This window comes from Danio rerio, chromosome 17 (assembly GCF_052040795.2).
Source record: "Danio rerio strain M-AB ecotype USA chromosome 17, GRCz13ab, whole genome shotgun sequence".
NCBI lineage: Eukaryota > Metazoa > Chordata > Actinopteri > Cypriniformes > Danionidae > Danio > Danio rerio.
Genome location: NC_141037.1, coordinates 13,439,231 through 13,461,540, shown reverse-complemented (window position 1 = coordinate 13,461,540; position 22,310 = coordinate 13,439,231). Strand labels below are relative to the sequence as shown.

At 33.7% G+C, this 22,310-nt stretch overlaps 1 protein-coding gene and 1 long non-coding RNA gene across 6 annotated transcripts in view; one reads left to right on the top strand and one right to left on the bottom strand.

Moving 5' to 3' along the window:
- The window catches only part of snap25b (synaptosome associated protein 25b), a 90,408-nt gene extending 68,588 nt beyond the window's left edge, over positions 1 to 21,820 (top strand). For 2 of the 5 annotated variants that reach the window (NM_131434.2, XM_087288592.1), the window contains exons 5-8: positions 3,048 to 3,165; positions 12,767 to 12,883; positions 17,443 to 17,587; positions 20,950 to 21,820. In NM_131434.2, coding sequence (NP_571509.2) covers positions 3,048 to 3,165; positions 12,767 to 12,883; positions 17,443 to 17,587; positions 20,950 to 21,018 — 449 coding nt within the window. In that variant the 3' untranslated portion in view covers positions 21,019 to 21,820. Of the gene's footprint in view, positions 1 to 2,721; positions 3,166 to 12,766; positions 12,884 to 17,442; positions 17,588 to 20,949 lie in introns of all 5 variants that reach the window. The other 3 variants (XM_087288594.1, XM_087288593.1, XM_087288595.1) reach the window with 2 other exon arrangements.
- On the bottom strand, positions 6,586 to 9,543 carry LOC147839936 (uncharacterized). The gene is made up of 2 exons (XR_015513112.1): positions 8,246 to 9,543; positions 6,586 to 8,200 (listed from the first exon to the last, which is right to left on the bottom strand). It is a non-coding gene; the product is annotated as an uncharacterized LOC147839936 (long non-coding RNA).
- Positions 21,821 to 22,310: the final 490 nt, after the last annotated feature.

Sequence of the window (22,310 nt, the reverse complement as noted above, 5' to 3'; positions counted from 1 at the left end):
CCAACACCATAATCAGTCCCTGGTTGCTGTTATGGGATTTTGCTTCTCTAATATGTTTTAAGCTTCTGAATAAATGGAGATTTGATGCAATAATTGGTGCTAGTGTTGACATTTACAACCAGTAATGAGGTCTAAACTTGAAAGTGCATGCATCTATTGGAGCCTGAGTACAAATACTTAACCTATTGGGCATTCTGGTTATTTTTCATAAGGAACAGTTAAGCATACAGTTGAAGTTAGAATTATTAGCCCCCTTTGAATTATTTTCTCTTTTTTATTTTAGATTTCCGAAATTATGTTTAACAGAGCAAGGAATTTTCCACAGTATGTCTGATAATATTTGTTATTCTGGAGATAGCCTTATTTGTTTTATTTCGGCCAAGTTAAAAAAAAAAATTTTAATTGCTTTAAACACCATTTCAAGGTCAAAATTAAAAGCCCCTTTAAGCTATTTTGTCTACAAAACAAACCATCGTAATACAATAACTTGCCTAATTACCCTAACCTGCCTAGTTAACCTAATTACCCTAGTTAAGCCTTTAAAGGTTACTTTAAGCTGTATAGAAGTGTCTTGAAAAATATCTATAAATATCTATATAATATTTTATTTATTTATTATTATTATTTTAATTATTTATTTATTTTAAGGTTCAAATTAAAAGGCAGACTTCTTGTTTAAACATGTGTTTTTCATACGAGTAGAGTTTAAACTTACATGAAAATTTGTCCATTCAATACCTTAACCACTCAGCCATCCTGGTATTTCTCAAAGGTACTGAAGAGCCCCAAAGAGAGATCCACAGTCTGGGCGTTGTCACATTTCTGACTCAGTTGTGGTGTTCTTCCACTTGGATGCGAAAAAAAGAAGTAAAAATATGCTCCACTTCACTGTCAGCCAATGAAGAGACAAGTCTCACAGTTTCGTTCTCGCCCCCTTCCCCCTCTTCCCTCAGTCACGCTGCTCTTCCTCATGAGATTAGCTGCAAAGCCCAATTAGCCATTTGGCTAGTTGTCGGTTTAAAATGGTTACCTCACACTCGACCATGTCGGTTATATTTAAACTAGTTAGAAACACTAATATCACAAGCTTCAATTAAAGGCAAATGATCATATATTCTAAAGCAAATCTTATTCGTTTATAAATAGCACCATCTGTTTTGTTCCCCCAGGGATTTTACAGTGTTTCTAAAGCCCTAAAGGAATGTTTATCCCTTCAGTCTTTGTTCATTTCAGTTCATGTTTGATCAGCCATTGCATTCTTCAGTTTGATTTTTCCTTATCACAACAACTAATGCTTCATATTTCATTCTCTTTTGCTCTTTATTTCTGATCATCTTTTTTCCTCAGCATGTGTTCACAATGTTCTTTTTTACAGTTTAGCTCAAACAGTGGTGGCTCAGTTGCTGCCAAGTGTTTATGCCAATAACCACTGGGTTCCCCAAAGGCTTGGAACAGCACCGCCATTACAAAATATTTACATAGTTGATTTGTTTGAAAACAACAGTTCACCCAAAAATGAAAGGTGTTCTTCATTGGCATAATTATTTGATAGCACCTTAGTTTAGTTTACAATTAACTATTATTAAAATATTAACTGTTCATTAATATTTATAAAGTTTGATTTTATTCTGCTTCCCTAATCCTACACAAAACCTAAACCCAACTTCTACCTTACTGACTATTAATAAACAGCTAATTAGTAGTTTATTTAGCTAGTCATAATAGTTAAGGGTTTATTAACCTAAACTAAAGTCATTCATTCATTTTCTTGTCAGCTTAGTCCCTTTATTAATCTGGGGTCGCCACAGCGGAATGAACCGCCAACTTATACAGCACGTTTTTACGCTGCGGATGCCCTTCCAGCCACAACCCATCTCTGGGAAACCTAAACTAAAGTGTTACCAATTATTTGAGTGAATTTTTTTTTCTTTTGTAATTCATGACAGCCCTATCATATTGTTTTGGCATTGGACAGAAACAATTTGCTATGTGTGTGTGTGTGTGTAGTAACAAGGGATCAAATGAAAAATAAATATTTCCAATTAATTAATTTATATTTAGTTGAACGAATGTAAATCAGTTATAGTAATTTAATGAATTTTTATTTGCTTGGCTATATTTGATAAAATTGAGTTGGACTAATTCAATTACTTTTCGTTATGTAAATGATCTTTCTTTTGGTTAGGGCTACGCATACTTATTAGATGGAAAACCTGCACACAATTAAATTGAGTTAACCTAATGAGCTATTTTTTTGAGTGTAGCAATAAACACTGTGATATACATTTTCTCAATAAACAAAATAAAACAATCTGAATAATTTCAATGCACTATGCAAACAACTTTAAATGGCAGCCATGGTATTGTGGCAGAAATGTAGGACATTAATATCTAATTAAGCTAATGTGTTTTTGGTGTCATTCTTCATAACAAATATCAGAGAAACATTACAGTAAGAGCAGAGTTTTCATTTGAAGGTGAACTATTTCCTCGTTTAGCTTGAAGTGAATCCCAAATTCTATTTGTAAACCCATTTGGCTTGAAAAGACACCTATGCCTCATAGACCAAGTTCTTGGCACGATCTAGCCTAACCACTCATCACATCGTTAAAGTTCTGCGTAGATGTGTTTCTGGACAGCTTAGATGTCATTTGTCATCACCGTTTGTCTGCCAGGATGCAAAGTCTCATTTCATTGCTGTCACCCCTTTGTCCTGACCAGAACAACTCGAGCGTGTTGAAGATGGCATGAACCATATCAACAAAGACATGATGGAAGCTGAGAAAAGTTTAAAAGATGTAGGCAAATGCTGTGGACTAGTATGTCCCTGCGACAAGTAGGTACTGGTGAAGCGTCCAAGGCTCTCACCTGTCTGCTGCTGTCTGACTGTCTCTTGTCACTGTGAATGTTTAAGCCTCTCTCTTTCTTTTTGTCCCTCTCTTTTCCTCCTTGCCTTTCCTTTCTCTTTCTCTCTTTGTCCCCCTTTTCCATACTCTTTATTTCTTTTCTTTTTTTCGGGGGCTGTAATTGACTAATGTTTAAATCAGAGCAACTGGAGCGCATCGAAGAGGGAATGGATCAGATCAATAAGGACATGAAAGAAGCAGAAAAGAATTTGACGGATCTAGGAAATCTCTGTGGTCTATGTCCGTGTCCATGTAACAAGTAGGTGATGCCTGTCGCCTGCCTGCCTGCCTGCTTGCCTGAACCCGACAAATAGGAAAAAAAAAAAAAAGATAAAGCACGTGGCCAGTTTGCACGCTCGCTCTTGCTCGCTCCGTAGCTGCGAATTTCCCCCTACTTTGCTCTGCCTGGACTACTTCTCTGTGCATGGGGATGCTGGTAGAGCTAAGTCCGTCTGCGGCGCCACTGGTTAACCCATAGTTGTAGCTGTAGGCCCTGCTCTCTGCCGGCTGAATGCGCAAATTTGCTGGGCTCCATGCTTCACTGATCCTTTGGTCAAGGACTGTTGTTCGTAAATGTTAAGTGCCTGCTTGATATGCATGTGCTACTTTTGGAAATGCAAGCATTACACACTTTTTAAATCAACCACAGATTAGATATTCGCACGTTGTTTACTGGAGGCTGGCAGAGCTGGCTTTTTGTATGGGTTCTCTAAAGGCGAAGCATGTCAATGCATGTGGGTGAGATGGTGGGATAAGTTATCCTGGCGATATTAATTGATTACAGTGCAGCTGATTTCTAATAATGTGCTATTTGTGACCAAGGTGCGCTAAGTCGATTTTTCTTTCATTTAGACAAGTTAGTTCTGGTCCACAAATATTATTGGGTTGAGAAGCATTTCATGAGCGATTATATACAGTTTTACACCACAGTGACTTATCATTGATTCAGTGATTTTCAGAAATGGTCTATCCAGGTTATACAATCACCCCTGAAGATGTCAACAAGCAACTGTTCTTATTTATTTAATGCTTTGTTTAAAAACACTGATTTAATTAGAAACAAACAAGTCTTTCTAAGAGGTAGTCGTTGAATCCCTTTCCCAACCATTTCATTCAAAAACACTGATTTATCCAGCAACAAAACAAGTCTTTGTGTGAGTCATTAAATCATTTGCTGAACAGCTTTGTTAAAAAAACTGATTCATTCAGATACCAAACCTAAGTCTTTGGGCCCTATTAAATGACCGGCGCAAGGCGCAACACAAATGTTGTTTGCTAGTTTCAGCTCGACGCAAGTGTTATTTTGACGTTTTGCACCACACTGTTTAAATAGCAAATGCATTTGCGCTCATTTGTGCACCCATAGGCATTCTGGTCTCAAAAAGGAGGCATGTTAATGCGCATTGCTGGCGCATTGCTATTTTAAGGAACTAAAATACACTGTTCAATAGACTAGCTTAGAGCAGGTCTAAAGTCCAGTGCAGAGCGTGTTAGTTGTGCTCCTCGCTTAAAAATTGCTTAATACACACTGGATGTATAGCAATACACAAATAACTTTACAAATGAAAAAGAATTCAAGGATTAAAATATTACAAAACATTATTTTCTAGCCTACATAAATATATAAAAACCACTGCCTCCATCCCTTCTTTATCTTGGGGGACTTTTTAGTTTGTTCATGACAATTTGCTTTTGAATAATGTTATTATTATTAGCAGTATTATTTATTGTATGCATATTTATATTTGTTTTATTAAAAACAATCTTAGATTTACCCACCCTTTAGGTTTCAGACCATATGGGCCACAGCATGTGAATTTGGAAATAACTCAGTTTTTTGACCACACTTCATTATTATTGTTAATTTTTTCATTTGCTGGAAATAAGAACTGAATTTAGAAGTAGTTTTGGATGAAATATTTGCGCTTAATAAACAAAATTAATTATGTATAGGTTAATGGACGTCTGTGCGTACCACACGTTTCCATATCCATGAGAGTGAAAGTAAAGAATGAGGAGGCTCATCTCTCATTCTTGCGCTGTAGATGCTCTGCTTAACTATTTTCTTTCTAGTGAAATGCTCAGATTTTCTACTTGCAAAGCAATTCACCATGTAAATAGCAAATGCGCTATCGCACGACGCCACTGACTCTTAAAGGGAATGGAAGATGAGGCTCAGATTAGTTTATTCTCAAAACACACCTATAACTCATTAAGAGAATAAACTCAACCCTGTTAGACCATGTGCCGTGGCGCAAAGAGGATTCTCTTTCCTTAAAAATAGCAAAAGTGGATTCTGACACACCCTTAATGCTTTTGTGCCCTGCGCTTTGGACTTTGCACCTGGATCGTCAAAATAGAGCCCTTTGAGTGATTTACTGAATCTTTTACTTAAGTATTCATAAAAATGTGCTGATTCATTGCGGAATGAAACAGTTACCATCTAGCAGAGATTTACTAAATCGTGTTTTTAACAGATTTGTTAAAAAATAATGATTCGTTCAGCAACAAAACAAGTCCTTGAGTAAGTCACTGAATCTTTTACTTAAATATTCATTCAAAAATGCTGATTCATTGTGGAATGAAACAGTTACCATCTGGGAGAGATTCACTGAGTCATTTTCTTAACAGGTTTGTTAAACAAAAAATTTATTTATTCAAAAGCAGAACAAGTTTTTGAGCGAGTCACTGAATCTTTTACCTAATTATTCATTCAAAAATGCTGATTCATTAAGGGATGAAACAGTGAAAGGCATAAGTAACTGCATCATTTTCTAAACAGATTTGTTAAAATAAATTAATTCAGAAACAAAACAAGTTTTTGAGTGATTCACTGAATCTTTTATTTAATTATTCATTCAAAAAATATTGATTCATTGAGAAATAAAACAGCAACCAGAGATTCACTGAATCATTTTCTGAACGTATTTGTTAAGAAACTCATCCATTCAAAAATGCTGATTCATTGAGGAATGAAACAGTGACAGTAGTAAGTCACTGAATATTTTTTTGTTAAAACAAATTGGTTCAGAAACAAAACAAGTCTTTTTAATGAGTCATTTAATCTTTTACTTATTCGTTATGCTGGTTCATTGAGGAATGAAACAGTGACCATTTATGAGAGATTCATTGAATCTATTTCTGAATAGATTTCTTAAAATAAATTTTTTCAGAAACAAAACAAGTTTTTGAGTGATTTGCTGAATCTTTTACTTAAATATTCATTCAAAAATGCTGATTCATTGAGGAATGAAACACTGACCATTTAGGAGAAATTTACTGCATCTTTTTTTGAACATATTTCTTAAGAAATTCATTCATTCAGAAACAAAACAAGTTTTTGAATGAGTCACTGAATCTTTTACAAAAATATTCATTCAAAAATGCTGATTCATTGAGGAATGAAACAGTGACAGGAGTGAGTCACTGGATCATTTTCTGAACAGATTTGTTCAATATTCTCATTGATTACGGATCTAAATAATTGACTGTCTACTAAATTGTTTAATCAACAAGTTTGTTTAAAACACTGATTCATCTAAGAACTAAAAAGGTTATGCAATTACGAGTAAATAAAAATTCTCAAATTAAAAACAAAAAATGCTATGAATTATCCAATATTTACACTGTTATTCACTTTATACAGGGAGATCACTTTTAATTATCTGATTTTCATTAATAGCAACAGTTCTGTGGTTGATGGATATTCCTAGGCATTTTAATTCTTCACTGGAAACGTGGTCATAACATTTAGTTGGAAAACACGACTTAGCGCACCTATAAACGACGTAATCGAGCAGGCACATTTAACCACATTTTCAGTAATTTCCAAATGGGCACAGACATTGGTTCTCATTATTCTGAGTGTTTCATGAGTTGCAAATAATATGTTAATGATATTCTGTGTGACCAACTCTTGCATAATGGTGCAGGCACTGCATAAATACTCATGTGAGCAACTGTCACTGGCTGAAAAAGTGTTGAACGGTCATCATTTGGCAATGCAGGCCTTCGCCAGTTGTTTGATGAAGTATTTATGAATGTTAACTCTTGGGTAGTTTGCTATCCCTTTTATGTATGGGGTTGAAGTGATCAAAGTGTAATAAGACAGAACAGTAAATGTATTTTTTGTTCTTAAAGAGTCAACATGAAACAGAATTCACATTGTTTGGATGATTCATAGGTTATGTATTGAACAGGCATTTGGAATTGTTGTTTTATTATGTAATGATTAGTTTTTTGGTATGAGAATTGAAAAGAAAAGTAGTGATGCAAGCTAATAAAAAATGTTGGCATAATAATTTATGCAAAGCAGGACCAGAATGTGTACTAAAGCTGTGTTCACACTTGGCAGGTTCACTTCAGTCAAAACAAACTCTGGTGCAATTTCTGTTTGTTCATTTGAAGAAGCGTGAACATTGTCATCCGAACAACACACCAGCCAAACAGACCGAAATTAAATCAGTCTCTGTCCACCTGCAAATGAACTCATTGTTTTTGGATGTTTACTAAGTTCTTTTGAAAAATATACACTCATCGTCCACTTTATTAGGTACACCTTACTAGTGCTGGGTTGGACTCACTTTTGCCTTCAGAACAGCCTTAATCCTGCGTAGCATAGATTCAACAAGGAACTGGAAATATTCCTCAGAGATTTTGGTCCATATTGACATAATAGCATCACACAGGGGCTGCAGATTTGTCGGCTGCACATCCATGCTGTGAATCTCCTGTTCCGCCACATCCCGAAGGTGCTCTATTGAGTTGGTGACTGTGGAGGCCATTTGAGTACAGTGAACTCATTGTCATGTTCAAGAAACCAGTCTGAGATGATTGGCGCTGTATGTTGCGTCCTCCCGCTGAAAGTAGCCATCAGAGGATGGGTACACTGTGGTCATAAAGGGATAAACATGGTCAGCAGCAATACTCAGGTAGGCTGTGGCGTTGACACAATCCTCAATTGGTACTAATGAGCCCAAAGTGTGCCAAGAAAATATCCCCCACACGATTGCACCACCACCAAAAGCTTGAACCGTTGATACAAAACAGGATGGATCCATGCTTTCATGTTGTTGACGCCAAATTCTGACCCCACCACACGAATGTTGCAGCAGAAATCGAGACTCATCAGACCAGGCAACATTTTTCCATTCTTCTATTGTAAATCTTCTAATCAATCGTCCAATTTTGATGAGCCTATGCAAATTGTAGCCTCAGTTTCCTGTTCTTAGCTGACAGGAGTGCGCCCCAGTGTGGTCTTCTGCTGCTGTAGCCCATCTGCCTCAAGGTTGGACCTGTTGTGTGTTCAGAGAGGCTTTTCTGTGTACCTCGGTTGTAACGAGTGCTTATTTGAGTTACTGTTGCCTTTCTATCAGCTGGAACCAGTCTGGCCATTCTCCTCTGACCTTTGGCATCAACAAGGCATTTGCACCCACCAAACTTGCACTCACTGGATATTTTCTCTTTTTCAAACCATTCTCTGTAAACTCTAGAGCTGGTTGTGCATGAAATATGAAAGGCGCCACAACTCAGAGGAAGATCGTCCTGCAGAGGCAGGCGAAAAAGTAAATCAGCCCCCGGTGGATCTGATCCTGGGTACAAGAGCATTTTGAACGCTGCTTGCAGCTTTAATTTGTTTTGTATCTTTAGGTTCAGATTTAAAGTCACAGTGTGAACACTAAGCGAACCAGAACCAAACATAATATAGTCTTATGTGGTAAAAAACAAACCTAGAGAACTGAACTACAAGTGTGAACACAGCCTCAGATTGTAAACAAGGTCAATTCTGATTTCATGTTGACTTTAAAGCATTGGCAGATGAATGTAAAGAAGATCTTGGCTTACCTCAGAACTTTTTATTCATGTTTCTTTTTAAAGACACGCACCTGTGTCTGTGTCACTGAGGATTAAGGTCATGGTTGAGTCTCACTGCCTCTGGTCAGAGCGTTTCATGTCAGCTCACAATGTCACAGTGGCATAAGGCACTGCATGCCATAAAATCTCTATAAGCAGCCCTATCTTACATAAAAGGTTGAAATAAAAGATAACAGCTTATAGGAAATCACCTGTATTGCTTAGAGAGTTGCTGTGAACTTAAGCTTTGTTCAGACAGCCAGAGAGAGAAACAAATAAATAAAGCACAATTTCTAAATTCAATTTGAAACCCAAACCTGTACGAGGATCATCATAAGATGATCTTGACATCTTAATAGGTTCATAATTCATAAGTCTTTTCATTTTTTTAACTTATTTCTTTAACACTATTCTTGAACACAAGAGTTTAGGTAAAACTTTCCATATTGTGCAAACTGCTTTTAATTATGCTCATCACTGAGATTGCAAATAATGATTAAATTAATAAACAAACAAATAAATAAAATATGTAGATCAAAATAAAATAAATAAATATATTTTAACATAATTTACTCACGTTCATGTTCTTCTGAACCCTAACATAACAGTATACTAATAATATTCTCATAAATTGTTATACATTGAGGCTGTGCTATGTTTTATTGGCCAAAAAATTTACAAAAATGTACCTGACTTACAAAATTATTTGTTTAAAAAAAATTATACATAGATACCACAGCATATTGCTATCATTAATATTAGTTTTGGATAAATGTATAAATAAATAAATAAATAAATAGATAAATAAATAAAACAAAATAAATAAAAAAACAGATATTTTAAAAATATGAATAAATAAATAAATAAAATATATAAATAGATAAATAAATTATATATATATATATATATATATATATATATATATATATATATATAAAGTATATATATAAAGTATATAAATAAAATATATAAATAAATTAATTAAAATAAATAAATAAATTATATAAATAAAATATATATATAGATACCACAGCATATTGCTATCATTAATATTAGTTTTGGATAAATGTATGAATGAATGAATGAATGAATAAATAAATAAATAAATAAATAAATAAATAAATAAATAAATAAATAAATAAATAAAACAAAATAAATAAATAAAACAAAATAAATAAATGAAAAATATATGTAAAAAAATATGAATAAATAAATAAAATAAATAAAACAAAATAAATAAATAAAAATATATTTTAAAAATATGAATAAATAAATAAATAAATTAAATATATAAATAAATTATAAAAATACAAATGTATAAATAAATAAATAAATCAAAATAAATAAATAAATAAATAAATAAATAAATAAATAAATAAAAAAAAAATACATAAACAAACAAACAAACATTTTGGTCAGTTGGGTCCGTACTTTAACTATACAAGGACTGATGTCCTATATGTGAAAGAAAGTAATATAGGCATGATGATAAATAAGTTATGACACTTTTTTTTTTATTATCGCTAAGTTACTCTGACCTTGACATGCAACTGAGCATATTGTCTTTCAGATTTGAATGGGTGCAGTGTGAACAAAGCCTTTACTGTATGCACACTGTTACTAAACACTGCCTAACTCCCTTTCCCTGGCTGAATGCAATGCATGTTTCTTGTTATGATGAAAGCTTTTCTATTTGTGAACTGATATCCTTTCAGATCTATTAAGCTGTGAATGTTTACTGAATGCATATGATTTGTCTGGAGTTGATCTAAACTGTACTTCTGAATGCTTCTCTTTGTCTCTTCTTCCTGATAACTGTTGTGAACCTCTCTCAATGTACTCGTTTCATCTCCGTTAGTGTCTGTGTGTGTTGTCTGTTGTGCTCTATTGTTTGTGACGTCTTGCATTGGCCTTCACTAATATTGGTAGCAAAGAAGCTGTGAAAAACCAAAGAAGCTTGTTGTTTAACCTTTCTGTTTTGCTTAAGTATAAAAAACCCACAGTTTTATTATTGAGAACAAAGATACATAAGATGCATTAATACTGTGATTTTGGTTGTGCGATTATAGTCTGAGGAATAATCACAGTTATCACGATTATTATGCATTCATTAATTTCAAAACATTACTAGTTTAGAAAAATCTGATGAAAACTCCTTATATTTTAAAGTGTTATTTATTGCTGCTCAGTAACCAAATAATGTGACACAAAATAATAATAAAAAAACAAACAATAGTCCATTTCTCTTTGGACTTAAAAAATAAGTGAATAAAAGTTGGCATTTAAACATAAGTACAAATTTTACACAAAAAAAATAGATATCAATAAATAAATAAATGTAAAATAAATAACAATTGATTTATTTTAAATAAATCAAATAAAATTAATTACAATAAATAAATACAATTTAAATAAATATTATAAATTAATAAATTAAAAATAATTAATTTTTTAAATGTAAATAAATTTTTTAAAATTTTAATATATAAATACAAATTTTTAAATAAATGAATTTTTAAAAATTATAAACAAACTTAATTTTTTTAAATAAATTAAAATAAAAAATAAAATGAAAAATAAATGAATAAATAAATGAGTAGTATTTGTCTAATGTAAATCTAAGTTGCATTATAGCTAAATATTTCCCTTTTACAGTGAAGAAATGTATGTTGGCGTGGGTTTCAGTCGGGGGCTCCATTTTTACCCACAATCCAAAGACATGCACTATATAGGTGAATTGAATAATTAAATTGGCCTTATTGTATGTGTGTGTGTGTGTGTATGGGTGTTTCCCAGTACTGGGTTATGGCAGGAAACGCATCTGCTGCATAAAACATATGCTGGAATAGTTGGCGGTTCATTCCACTGAGCCGAAGCAAAATGAATGTATGAATGTTAGTCTATGCTACTGCAAGTGGGTTTTTTTTTATTTCAATAATGAGGTAAACTATCTGCTGGTGCTTTCAGTAGGGCTATAAATGTCAAGCAAGATGATACCAACAAAATACACATTGGAAATACATGATAACTGAAAGCACATAAATAGTTCCCTTTTTCATGTGGTCACAATAGAAGAAAAGTAAGATTATTCATTCATTCATTCATTCATTTTTATTTGTTATTTATAACCTTTATTTGGTTATTTATTTAATAACTCAACCAGTTGGGTTAAAATTTAGAATTTTAACATTCAACTGATTTAACTTACACAGAACAGCTGTATAAATATGCATACATAATGTTGTTTTTGTGTTGTAAAGTTTACTTAAGCTGAAACTCAATAATATTGTTGTAATTTTACTTATCAAATTACCTCTCCGTGTTGTGTTTTTTTATATTTGTTTCACCAGCACTCTTAATTCTTGATGATACAAACACACACTTCATAGCCGATAAAACGCTTTCTCTACCTTTTTTGGGGGGAGGAAATGATATATATATTTGAGATATTCAGCTGTCATTCTCGCCTTCAGGACTTAGCGGAGACATTAATTTATTTACACAGCCATGATTATAAAAATAATAGTAGTACTTCAATAATAAAACCAGAATGGAAAAAATAACCCAATGCATTAGGTTAAAATTACTAATAATTAGGAAGGTGCTATATTAACCTATAGTTGGGTTATATGTTGGGGTATTTTAAACCCCACTATTTTAACAGAGTTGAAAGCTCATTTATTCAGCTTCAGATGATGTGTAAATTTTGATTACAAAAATAAATAGATTTTTGACTGGTTTTGTGGTCACATTTACCAAGGGTGCCAGTATTAGTGAAGGACACTTTATATGTTAGTTCCAGGAAAACATTACATTAATATATGTGTCCATCGTTTATTCATTTATTCAACACCTTTAGTGCATGTATTTCCATAACATGCAGATATTCCTGTGCTCTGTGTCGAATATCTGCATGTTGTCCTCTGCATGTTTAGAGCTTCAGTCTAATGTAATTCTCATATTCGCTCTGTCTCTCTCTGTGTCTTTGCCTTACTGTTGTTGTTCAGGTTGAAAGGTGGTGGTCAGTCCTGGGGTAATAACCAGGACGGGGTGGTGTCCAGCCAGCCAGCCCGTGTGGTCGATGAACGCGAGCAGATGGCCATCAGCGGAGGATTCATCCGCAGGTCTGTTACCTATGAAAACAGTACTGCTAAATTCAGCGGAGCCTATGTTTATAAATGTTAAAATGTATAGATGAAAATGAGCAGTTATACTGTGTAAAAGTACTCTGTTTTGTGTTTTTGAGAAAATGCTGCCTTTATTTCATACAAAATAAAGTAAAAATAGTAAAGCTGTGATTTTTAATTTTGCCATTTAGAGTTTTTCTCCATTGGTTTGACTCATTTCTTGAAACAGAAATTACATTCTCAAAATTCTAAGATCATTTGGCAAAACAGTGTTACAGTTTAGCACAACACTATAGCTCGCTTGCAAAAGCTCATACCTTTCCCAAAACAGTTCACTCGTGTGTCAAAACCAGGCCTGGATTGGCCAATCGGGAGGACTAGAAGAGTTCCCGGTTGGCCGGTCCATTTTTTGGCCGCGAGGGCCGGTGTTTCTAGCTGCTTGCACTCTCAGCAGTCACACTTTTTTTTTTTTTAATTTATTTATTTATTTGACCATAGCCTCACTCTTTTTATTCATTATTTTGCCATAGCTCCGCTCTTCTCATTTATTGTCTCGCAGCCTCATGAGCAAAATGCAGCCTGCAGGGTAATGATGTAAAAATCATTCCGGCAACATAAGCGTAACAGCGACATTGTGGTCCAGTGGTCAGCACGTTGCGTTACGACGTGTTCGATCCTCACCTGAGTATAGATATACAGACAGACAGACAGACAGACAGACAGACAGACAGATAGACAGACAGATAGATAGATAGATAGATAGATAGATAGATAGATAGATAGATAGATAGATTAGATAGATAGATAGATAGATAGATAGATAGATAGATAGATAGATAGATAGATAGATAGATAGATAGATAGATAGATAGATAGATAGATAGATAGATAGATAGATAGATAGATAGATATTTTTTATTTTTAAACACCAGTTTAAGGACAAAAGTATCAGCCCCTTTAAGCTATATTTTTTCGATAGTCTACAGAACAAACCATCGTTATACAATAACTTGCCTAATTACCCTAACCTGCCTAATTAACCTAATTACGCCTTTAAATGTCTCTTTAAGGCTGTATAGAAGTGTCTTAAAAATATCTAGTGATATATATATATATATATATATATATATATATATTATATTACTTTAAAAATACTAAAACTCATTAAAAGTCACTTTGTTATTTTGTTGAGTTGATTTGTCAACATTAAAAGTCGACAGAGCAGAGATCAAAATCCCATAAGGTAATTTACAACTCTAAATAAAAGAAAAAATACTTGTAAATCACAAATTGGTAGTGAAACTGTAAATAAAGGGAGATATTTCTTACAGCGTATGATTATTGGCATCATCCATCAATCAGAGAAAGGGATTGACATCTGTTCATAGCTAATACAACCTGTACATAATGTTCATGGTACATCCATCTGTAAATATCACCATAGTCTTTCTATAACTGCACTTTATAACTTATACCTGTATCCTGCACTTGCTTTTATTGCACTGCTGGTTAGACCAAAACCGCATTTCTTTGCCTTGTACTTGTATATGTGTAATGACAATAAAGCTGAATCTAATCTAATCTAAAAACATCATTTACCTGTTTTGTTGACCATCGGCTGTTGTGTGGACAGAACAGATTGAGTGTCATGTTAGTAAATACAGTTGTCAGTCCTAAACACTGCCTGTGTGAGCAAAAGCTAATTGTTTTCATCAATCTAGCGCAGTGTATCCGCAGTAAGTGCAGCGCGTTTGGCTTGTCAGTGAGTCACGAGGATCTCTATAATTGTCTGTTGAAGACGGATGTCCGCTTTGTGCCAGACTGTAGCTTCAGGCACATCGGGGATGGTCATGAAACCACTGAACTGTTGTTGGTCCTCTGTCTCAAAATATCCAATGTCAGGTCACAAACAAACTAGCATCCGTATACAGCTTAATGCTGTTAGACAGTTGTTGTACTCATGCTAGTGTAAACAGAACATACAGGAGGGGAGATGTGAGTCAACAGAATCATCAGCTGTGCCATTATGTGTTTACTGTCCTTTTTCTGTCCAGTATAAAATATTAAACAGATTGAGATCAATGTACAGGCATTGTATGGCATTGTGTTTTCAACATCATGCAGTAAAAAATATACAGTTTGAATTATTAATCCTTCTGAATTATATTTTCCCCCAATTTCTGTTTAACGGAAAGAATACCTCATTAGTAACTGATTTCTAATAACTGATTTATTTTATCTTTGCCATGATGACCATGAAGTCATTGTATAATGAGGGTTTGTTCTGTAGACAAATCAATAAAAATATTGCTTAAGGGGGCTAATAATATTGACCTGTTTTTAAACTGATTTTATTCTAGCCTAAATAAAACATATAAGACTTCCTCAAAAAGAAAAAATATTTTAGGAGATACTGTGAAAAATTCCTTGCTCTGTTAGGTATCTTTTGGGAAATATTTGAATAAGAGAAAAAAATCAGGAGGTCTAATAATTTTCAACTTCAACTTTAGCTCACAGTTTTATTTATTTATTTTTCTTGTAGTTGCAAGATTATATGGCACAGATTATATAGCTCTTATTTCCTAATTGCAGATTACTAACACGCAGTTGATATAAAAATGTTCAGTTGTGGAAAGAAAAATCTGAATTGTGAGTTAAGATCTTGAAACATTATTTTTCAGAAATCTTTCTCAGAATTTTGCATTATCAAGTTACAATATGAAGTCGTAAAAAGTTTTATTGCAAGTTAAAAAATAAGTCAAAATTAGTCAGAATTCTGAGATTTTTCCTGTGAAATAGAAATTCATAATTGTAAAATGTAAAAATGTCAGAACCGTATCTAAACCCAGAACTGTTTGATGTAAAATCTGAAAAAAAAAAAAAATCTGAATGGTGAGATTTGAAATACAAGAAAAAGTCAGGTCTGTGAGGAACTATCAGAATTAGGATATTGTAAATAGCCTAGTGGTTAGCATGCTGATATATGGTGCAATAGCACTTCAGGGCGTTCTGAGTTTGAATCCCAGCTTGAAGACATTTCCCATCCCTTCCCCCTCTTTGCTTCCTGTCTGAAATACTGTAATACTGTAATGTAATACTTAATAATGGCCAAAAAAAAAAACACTTAATTGTTAAAAAAATGTAATAGTGAGATGTAAACTTGAAGTCGTGAGAGCCAACAGAACTGTTAAATGTAAAAAAAATAAGAAGATTGTGAAGAAAGTCAGAATTGTGTGATGTAAACATGAAATTCTAAAAACAAATTTCAGAATTGTGAGATGAAATTTTAATTTGCAAATAATAATAATAATAATTTTTGTCAGAATTGCGAGATCAGAATTGAGAGATGCAAAATTGAATTGTGAGAAACACCAACACAATCTCATGGCAATTCGAAACTTTTTGATTCAGTGGTTTTGAAATAGCAAAGAAAGTCAGAATTGTGGTATTTAAACTTGAAATAGCAAAATAAGGTCAGAGTTGCGGAATGCATTTATTCATTCATTCATTTTCTTTTTGCTTGGTCTCTTTATTAATCCGGGGTCGCCACAGCGGTATGAACCACCAACTTATCCAGCACATTTTAACACAGCGGATGCCCTTTCAGCTGCAACCCATCTCTGGGAAATATCCACACACACTCATACACTACGTACAATTAAGCCTACCTAATTCACCTGTATTCAGCTGTCTTTGGACTGTGGGGGAAACCGGAGCACTCGGAGGAAACTCACACGAACGCAGGGAGAACATGCAACCTCCACACAGAAACACCAACTAAGCCAGCCGAGGCTCGAACTAGCGAGCTTCTTGCTGTGAGGCGACAGCACTACCTATTGCGCCACTGCGTCGCTATAGAATTGTGAAATGTAAACTTGAAATTGCGAAGAAAGTCAGAATTGCGAGATGAAAGCTTAGAAATCTAAAAAATAACATCCAAATGGTCGGATGTAAACTTCAAATTGGGACAAATGTCACAATTGTGAGATGTAGAATTAAAAGAAAAAACATCAGAATTGGGAGATGTAAAATCAGAATTACAAAGAATTGCGAGATTAAACTTGGAATTCAGAAAATATGTCATAATTATGAGATGAATTGAGAAAACAAAGTCACAATAGTGCAATTTAGGCTTCAAATTAAAAAAAAAAATCAGAATTGCAAGATGTAAACTTCGAATTTGTAACAAAGTCAGAATTGGGCAATGTAAACTTGAAACTGTGAAAAACATCAGAATTGTGAGATTTAAACTTCGATTTGCAAAGAAAATTACAATTGTGAGATGTAAACTTAGAATATAAACAACATCAGAACTGTGAGCTGTAAACTCAGAATTACGAAATAAAAAGGAAATCAAGAAAAAAAGTCGAGAAAATCGATTTTTTTTATCATGTACTCAATAAATAAGTCTCATTGTCTTGTAGTGTCTTTCACAACATGTCATATTATGAAAGTAAGATGGACTGCGAATGCATTTCAGTGTTGCCTTTAATATGAAAATCCTCCTGAGGGTTTTGCGCATCAGTCAACGGTTTTATCTGTTTGCTTTTCCGCAGGGTAACAAATGATGCGCGGGAGAATGAAATGGATGAGAATTTGGAGCAGGTCGGGAGTATCATCGGTAACCTTCGCCACATGGCTCTCGACATGGGCAACGAGATCGACACCCAGAACCGTCAAATCGACAGGATTATGGACATGGTGAGATCATGCAGTTGCAATATCACAGAAATTATTAACCAACACAACAGCCTCAGTACAGACTCTCTCAAGAGATAAGAGCATCTAATTATAACACATAATGCTTGCTGGTGCTTGAAATGACACATCCCACTGTAAAAAAATAAATAAATAAAGACATTTATTTTACTCTGGAGTATTAATGGATTCTGGATCATAAATCCACTTTATTAAGGAATGCATTTTATTACTATTTCTCTTCAGAACAGGGTGTTTTATTTAATAACAAAATAGTTTTCAATCAGAGAAGCTCAACATGATGTAATGTTTTTGTAATTAAAATCTTATTATGAGCTTATGTATTGATGTAATACTATAGGTACAAAAATAGCTTGTTTTGTTAAATAAAAAAAATCTTGAAACTTAATATTAACAATAATTATTAATTAGGTTATTAAAGATAATCAGGTAGCCTCAGTATGGCAGTTATTTACATTTAAACATCCTGAATTTATGATTATTTGTATTAATATTATAACAATTATCAATGTTAAATTAACAATTTAACAATCTATCTGAATTTATACTTTTTTTTTTTTAACTTAGTTTCTTTATTAATCAGGGGTCACCACAGCAGAATGAACCACCAACTTATCCAGAATTTGTTTTACGTCTAGCTTAATTAAAATGCCAAAAAGATATACTTTATTTGTTGTATTTTACTGTTGCTACTTTTTATTTGTGAAACTTCTGGAGGAAAAAAAAACATGAGATGTAAACTTCTAGAATAAAAAAAAACATTAGTTGCAAACTGGTAACAAGCATAAAACTGTGAGATATAAACTTCGAATTGTGATGAAAGTCACATCTGTGGCATGTATAAAATTGTGACATCAGAATTGTGAAATTAAAATTGAAAAATAAAAACTGTAAAATAAATCAGATTTGGAAGATGTAAGCTTGTTTTTAATTGAATACAATATCTTGAAACCTATTAATAATAATAATAATAATAATAACAATAACAGTAATGATTATTAAACAGGTTATTAATTAAGATAATCAGGTGGCCTCAGTATGATGTAAAATTATTTGCATTTAAACATCCTGAATTTATTATTTGTATTTATATTACAAAAAACAGGCTTAACTATGCAATATATTATATGGTTATTATTAAATATATTATGCAATGATGCAATATAATCACCTTTTTCATTCTCAGTAACTGTTGTTATTTTTTGTTTTAAAACTTCTGCAGAAATAACATAAATATTTACTGCAAAACCTGACAGTCAACTTTATTAATGAAATGAGTGTAATTAACTCAAAATGTACTGAAAGTTAATTCTACTCATTTGAGAAGAGTTTTGAACACAGTGCTGAAGGTACTGAGTTCATTAAATACCTCATTACTTCAACTTAAATGGAGCAAGTTCACCGTACTCATATGGATTAGTTTTTTTTAACTCAAACGGTTTGTAGCAATTAGTTTTGTCAAATGATTTAAGTCGCCTTAACTTATTGGTTCTCAATCAGGGGGGATTAACACAACATTAAATTATTTAAATGAACTAAATATTATGAATATTATATTATTTTTGGGGGCGAAGCGCAGTTGGTAGTGCTGTCGCCTCACAGCAAAAAGGTCTAAAAACTTACTGGATAAGTTGGCGGTTCATTCCACTGTGGCGACCCCGGATTAATAAAGGGACTAAGCTGACAAGAAAATGAATGAGTGAATTATATTATTTTATGATTAAACTAACTTCTTCTACATAACTAAAACTTCTAAATAACTAATAATAAAATAACTTGGGTTTTTAATAAAAAAAAATTTGTTATTTATTCTTTTATTTAGTGTTTTATAATAGCTGCCACTAAAACATCTAGACTCATGAAATAATCATAGCTAAACAATTAATAATAATTAGCTGATTTTTAATTTATAACTCTCCCAGGTACTATTTGAAAACCACCAGCTTTGCCATAAATGTATCATGAACACTGAATCTAATACCAAATAAACAGTTTATTATTAATTAATTATTTGCCGTCCTGTTAAATTTTATTTCTTTTATATCCTTTCCCACAAATTGCTGTTGAGCAGAGGGATTTTTTTCAACAAATTTCTAAACATAATAGTTTTAATAACTAATTTCTGATAACTGATTTCTTTTATCTTTGCCAGTATTCAGCTTAAAGTCACATTTAAAAACTCAATTAGATTAATTAGGCAGGTTAGGCTAATTAGACAGGTCATTGTATAACAATTTTTGTTTCCTAGACAATAAACAAAAATCTTAAGGGGGCTAATAATAATAACCTTAAAATGGTTATAAGCAAATGTAAAACAGATTTTTTTTTTAATCCAGACAAAATGAAACAAACAAACTTTCTCCAGAAGAAAAAATATTATAGGAAAGACCATGTAAATATGTTCAATCTGTTAAATATCACTTTGAAATTTATTTGAAAATATTACCATCTGATTTTAAGGCTGAACGTGACATAAAATGCCATCTGTCTAAAGAGATATCTCTCTACAGTCTATTACAGTCTACAGGATTTCTCTGTTGCCGTTGGTATTGTGACGAGTGCCAGGTGTCCCTGCGTTTACCCCGAGACTTTATGGAATATAAAAAGGAGTCAGAAACTAGTTCGCTCTTCATATTGGCCTTTATGTGTTTCTCCCAAGTGCTGTTGACTACATACATGCCAGTCAAGAAAATGAGTGGGCAAAAGGAAAAGAAAAATACACTCAAACATCTGTCGCAAAATGCATATCAAACATTAAGCAACTGTTACAATATCACAATAATTAACCCAGAAAAAAAAAACAGAGCAGTCACTACCAGACTGCTGTTGTGTTTGCGATAAGGAGGGACAAGGCTGGATCCTGCTTCTTATTCACAGCTTCTTATTGACTCTATCCGGTCCACCTTAAAAACCGCGACGCTTCCGTTTTTCAGCTTCTTATTTACGCTCAGGAAAACACACTAAGCAAGGGCTTATTATGCGTTCCTGTTGCCATCTTGCGGATAGACAACGTTAACCGTTTTTGGCCGCCGACAAGCTGTCTCTCAGAAATTATAAATGTTTTAAAATAGGCACTATTCTTACAAATAACTTTATAGTTGAAATCTAAATAACTACATTCTCGACTAAAAAAGCCTCAAAAGTACATTTTGTTGTCTAACAACAGTAATATTTGTCAAACTGTAGCGTCTTTGCTTGTTGTTGGCTGTTTGTGGGCGGAGTAATACACAATGAAGGGTGAAGAGGCCTTTGTGTGATGTAACTGGCAAAATTTCTATCAGCCAATCAGATTCAAGAACCAGACAGAACTGTTGTATATAACTATATTATCTACTATCTTCCAGGCTGACTCCAACAAAACCAGGATCGACGAAGCCAACCAGCGGGCCACAAAGATGCTGGGAAGTGGCTAAAATCCCTCGGAGAAGTGCTTCGTGTCCCGTTCCCCGTCCCCCCGCCGTTCCTGCACCAGTGCACATGTGCTTTCACCACGGTATTCGGCCCGACCGGCTCGCACACATGCACTTCTCAGCCCCTCTGCGCTCTATCTAGAACGTGTCGTCGTGTATGTGTCTGTCTTTACTGATAGTCTAGCAAATGGTCACATTTACTCTGTATCTTTTCTCTCCAAAGGTTAAATGTACATAGTGCATATTTGATGGCTAGAACTCACGTGTGAAGTTTCTTCTTCTTTTATTTTTGTCTTTCATTTTCTTTATCAAGTGTATATCATCAAGTCCATTTACACACCATTTTTTTTTGTTTGTTGTTGATGAAATTTCTTAAGGTTTTCAGTCATCTGTGTGTCCATGCTCTCTGTGTTTTACTCTATATAAGCCATGCTTCATATTGAGACGTAGCGCAGCAGGAGATGAATTAGAGATGGTGAGGCGCTGGAGATCACATGACAGTTTGCTTATCTTAGCCTGCCATTTTGTAATCGCCTTTAGACAGTGTTCAGTGACGATTATTCCACCTTAAAGTGGTCATCCATGTATGCGGCGTGTCACTTTCACGTGTTATTACCCTCCTCGAGTCCTCCCTTATGTGTAGACATTACCATACAAGCATGGGCATGTCGGTACATGCATTCGGTTTTGAAGTCACGTCACAAAATAGTGCCACACTTTTTATTTTCTGTACATCTGCGAAATGTGTCAGTTGGTGTAAAATCAGAACTATAAGAAATGCCAATAAAAACGAAACAAACCTGAATCTATTGCTTTCTGTGATCTGATTTACTATATAGCAGGCTTTTGCTGTTGATACAAGTGTGTTCGAGTACGTTGTACTAACCCAGATCCTCTTTGAACCAGAGGCTTTACATGGATTATGGCTGGCAACGTCACTAAGTACATCCAAATGCTGGAATACACAAGTACACACACACACACAGAGCATGGATAAACACAAGCACGTGTAAACCTAGGTGTTAGGGGACGGCTGTGCCATGGTGATTTTTGAAGCGCAGCTGCCAATAATGTACATTTTCATCAGGCTGGAAAAGAGTAAATGTTGAGAAGATTAGCCACCGTGATGAACAGATCATATAAAAGGATGGAGGGATTTCATTCTTTGTGGCATTGATTCAGTAAGGTGCTGGAAATGTTCCTCTGAGATTCTGGTCTATAATGACATGATTAAGCATCATCCAATTTGGCTAATTTGTCAGCTGCCCCTCATAAAAATCTGATATATAGGAAAT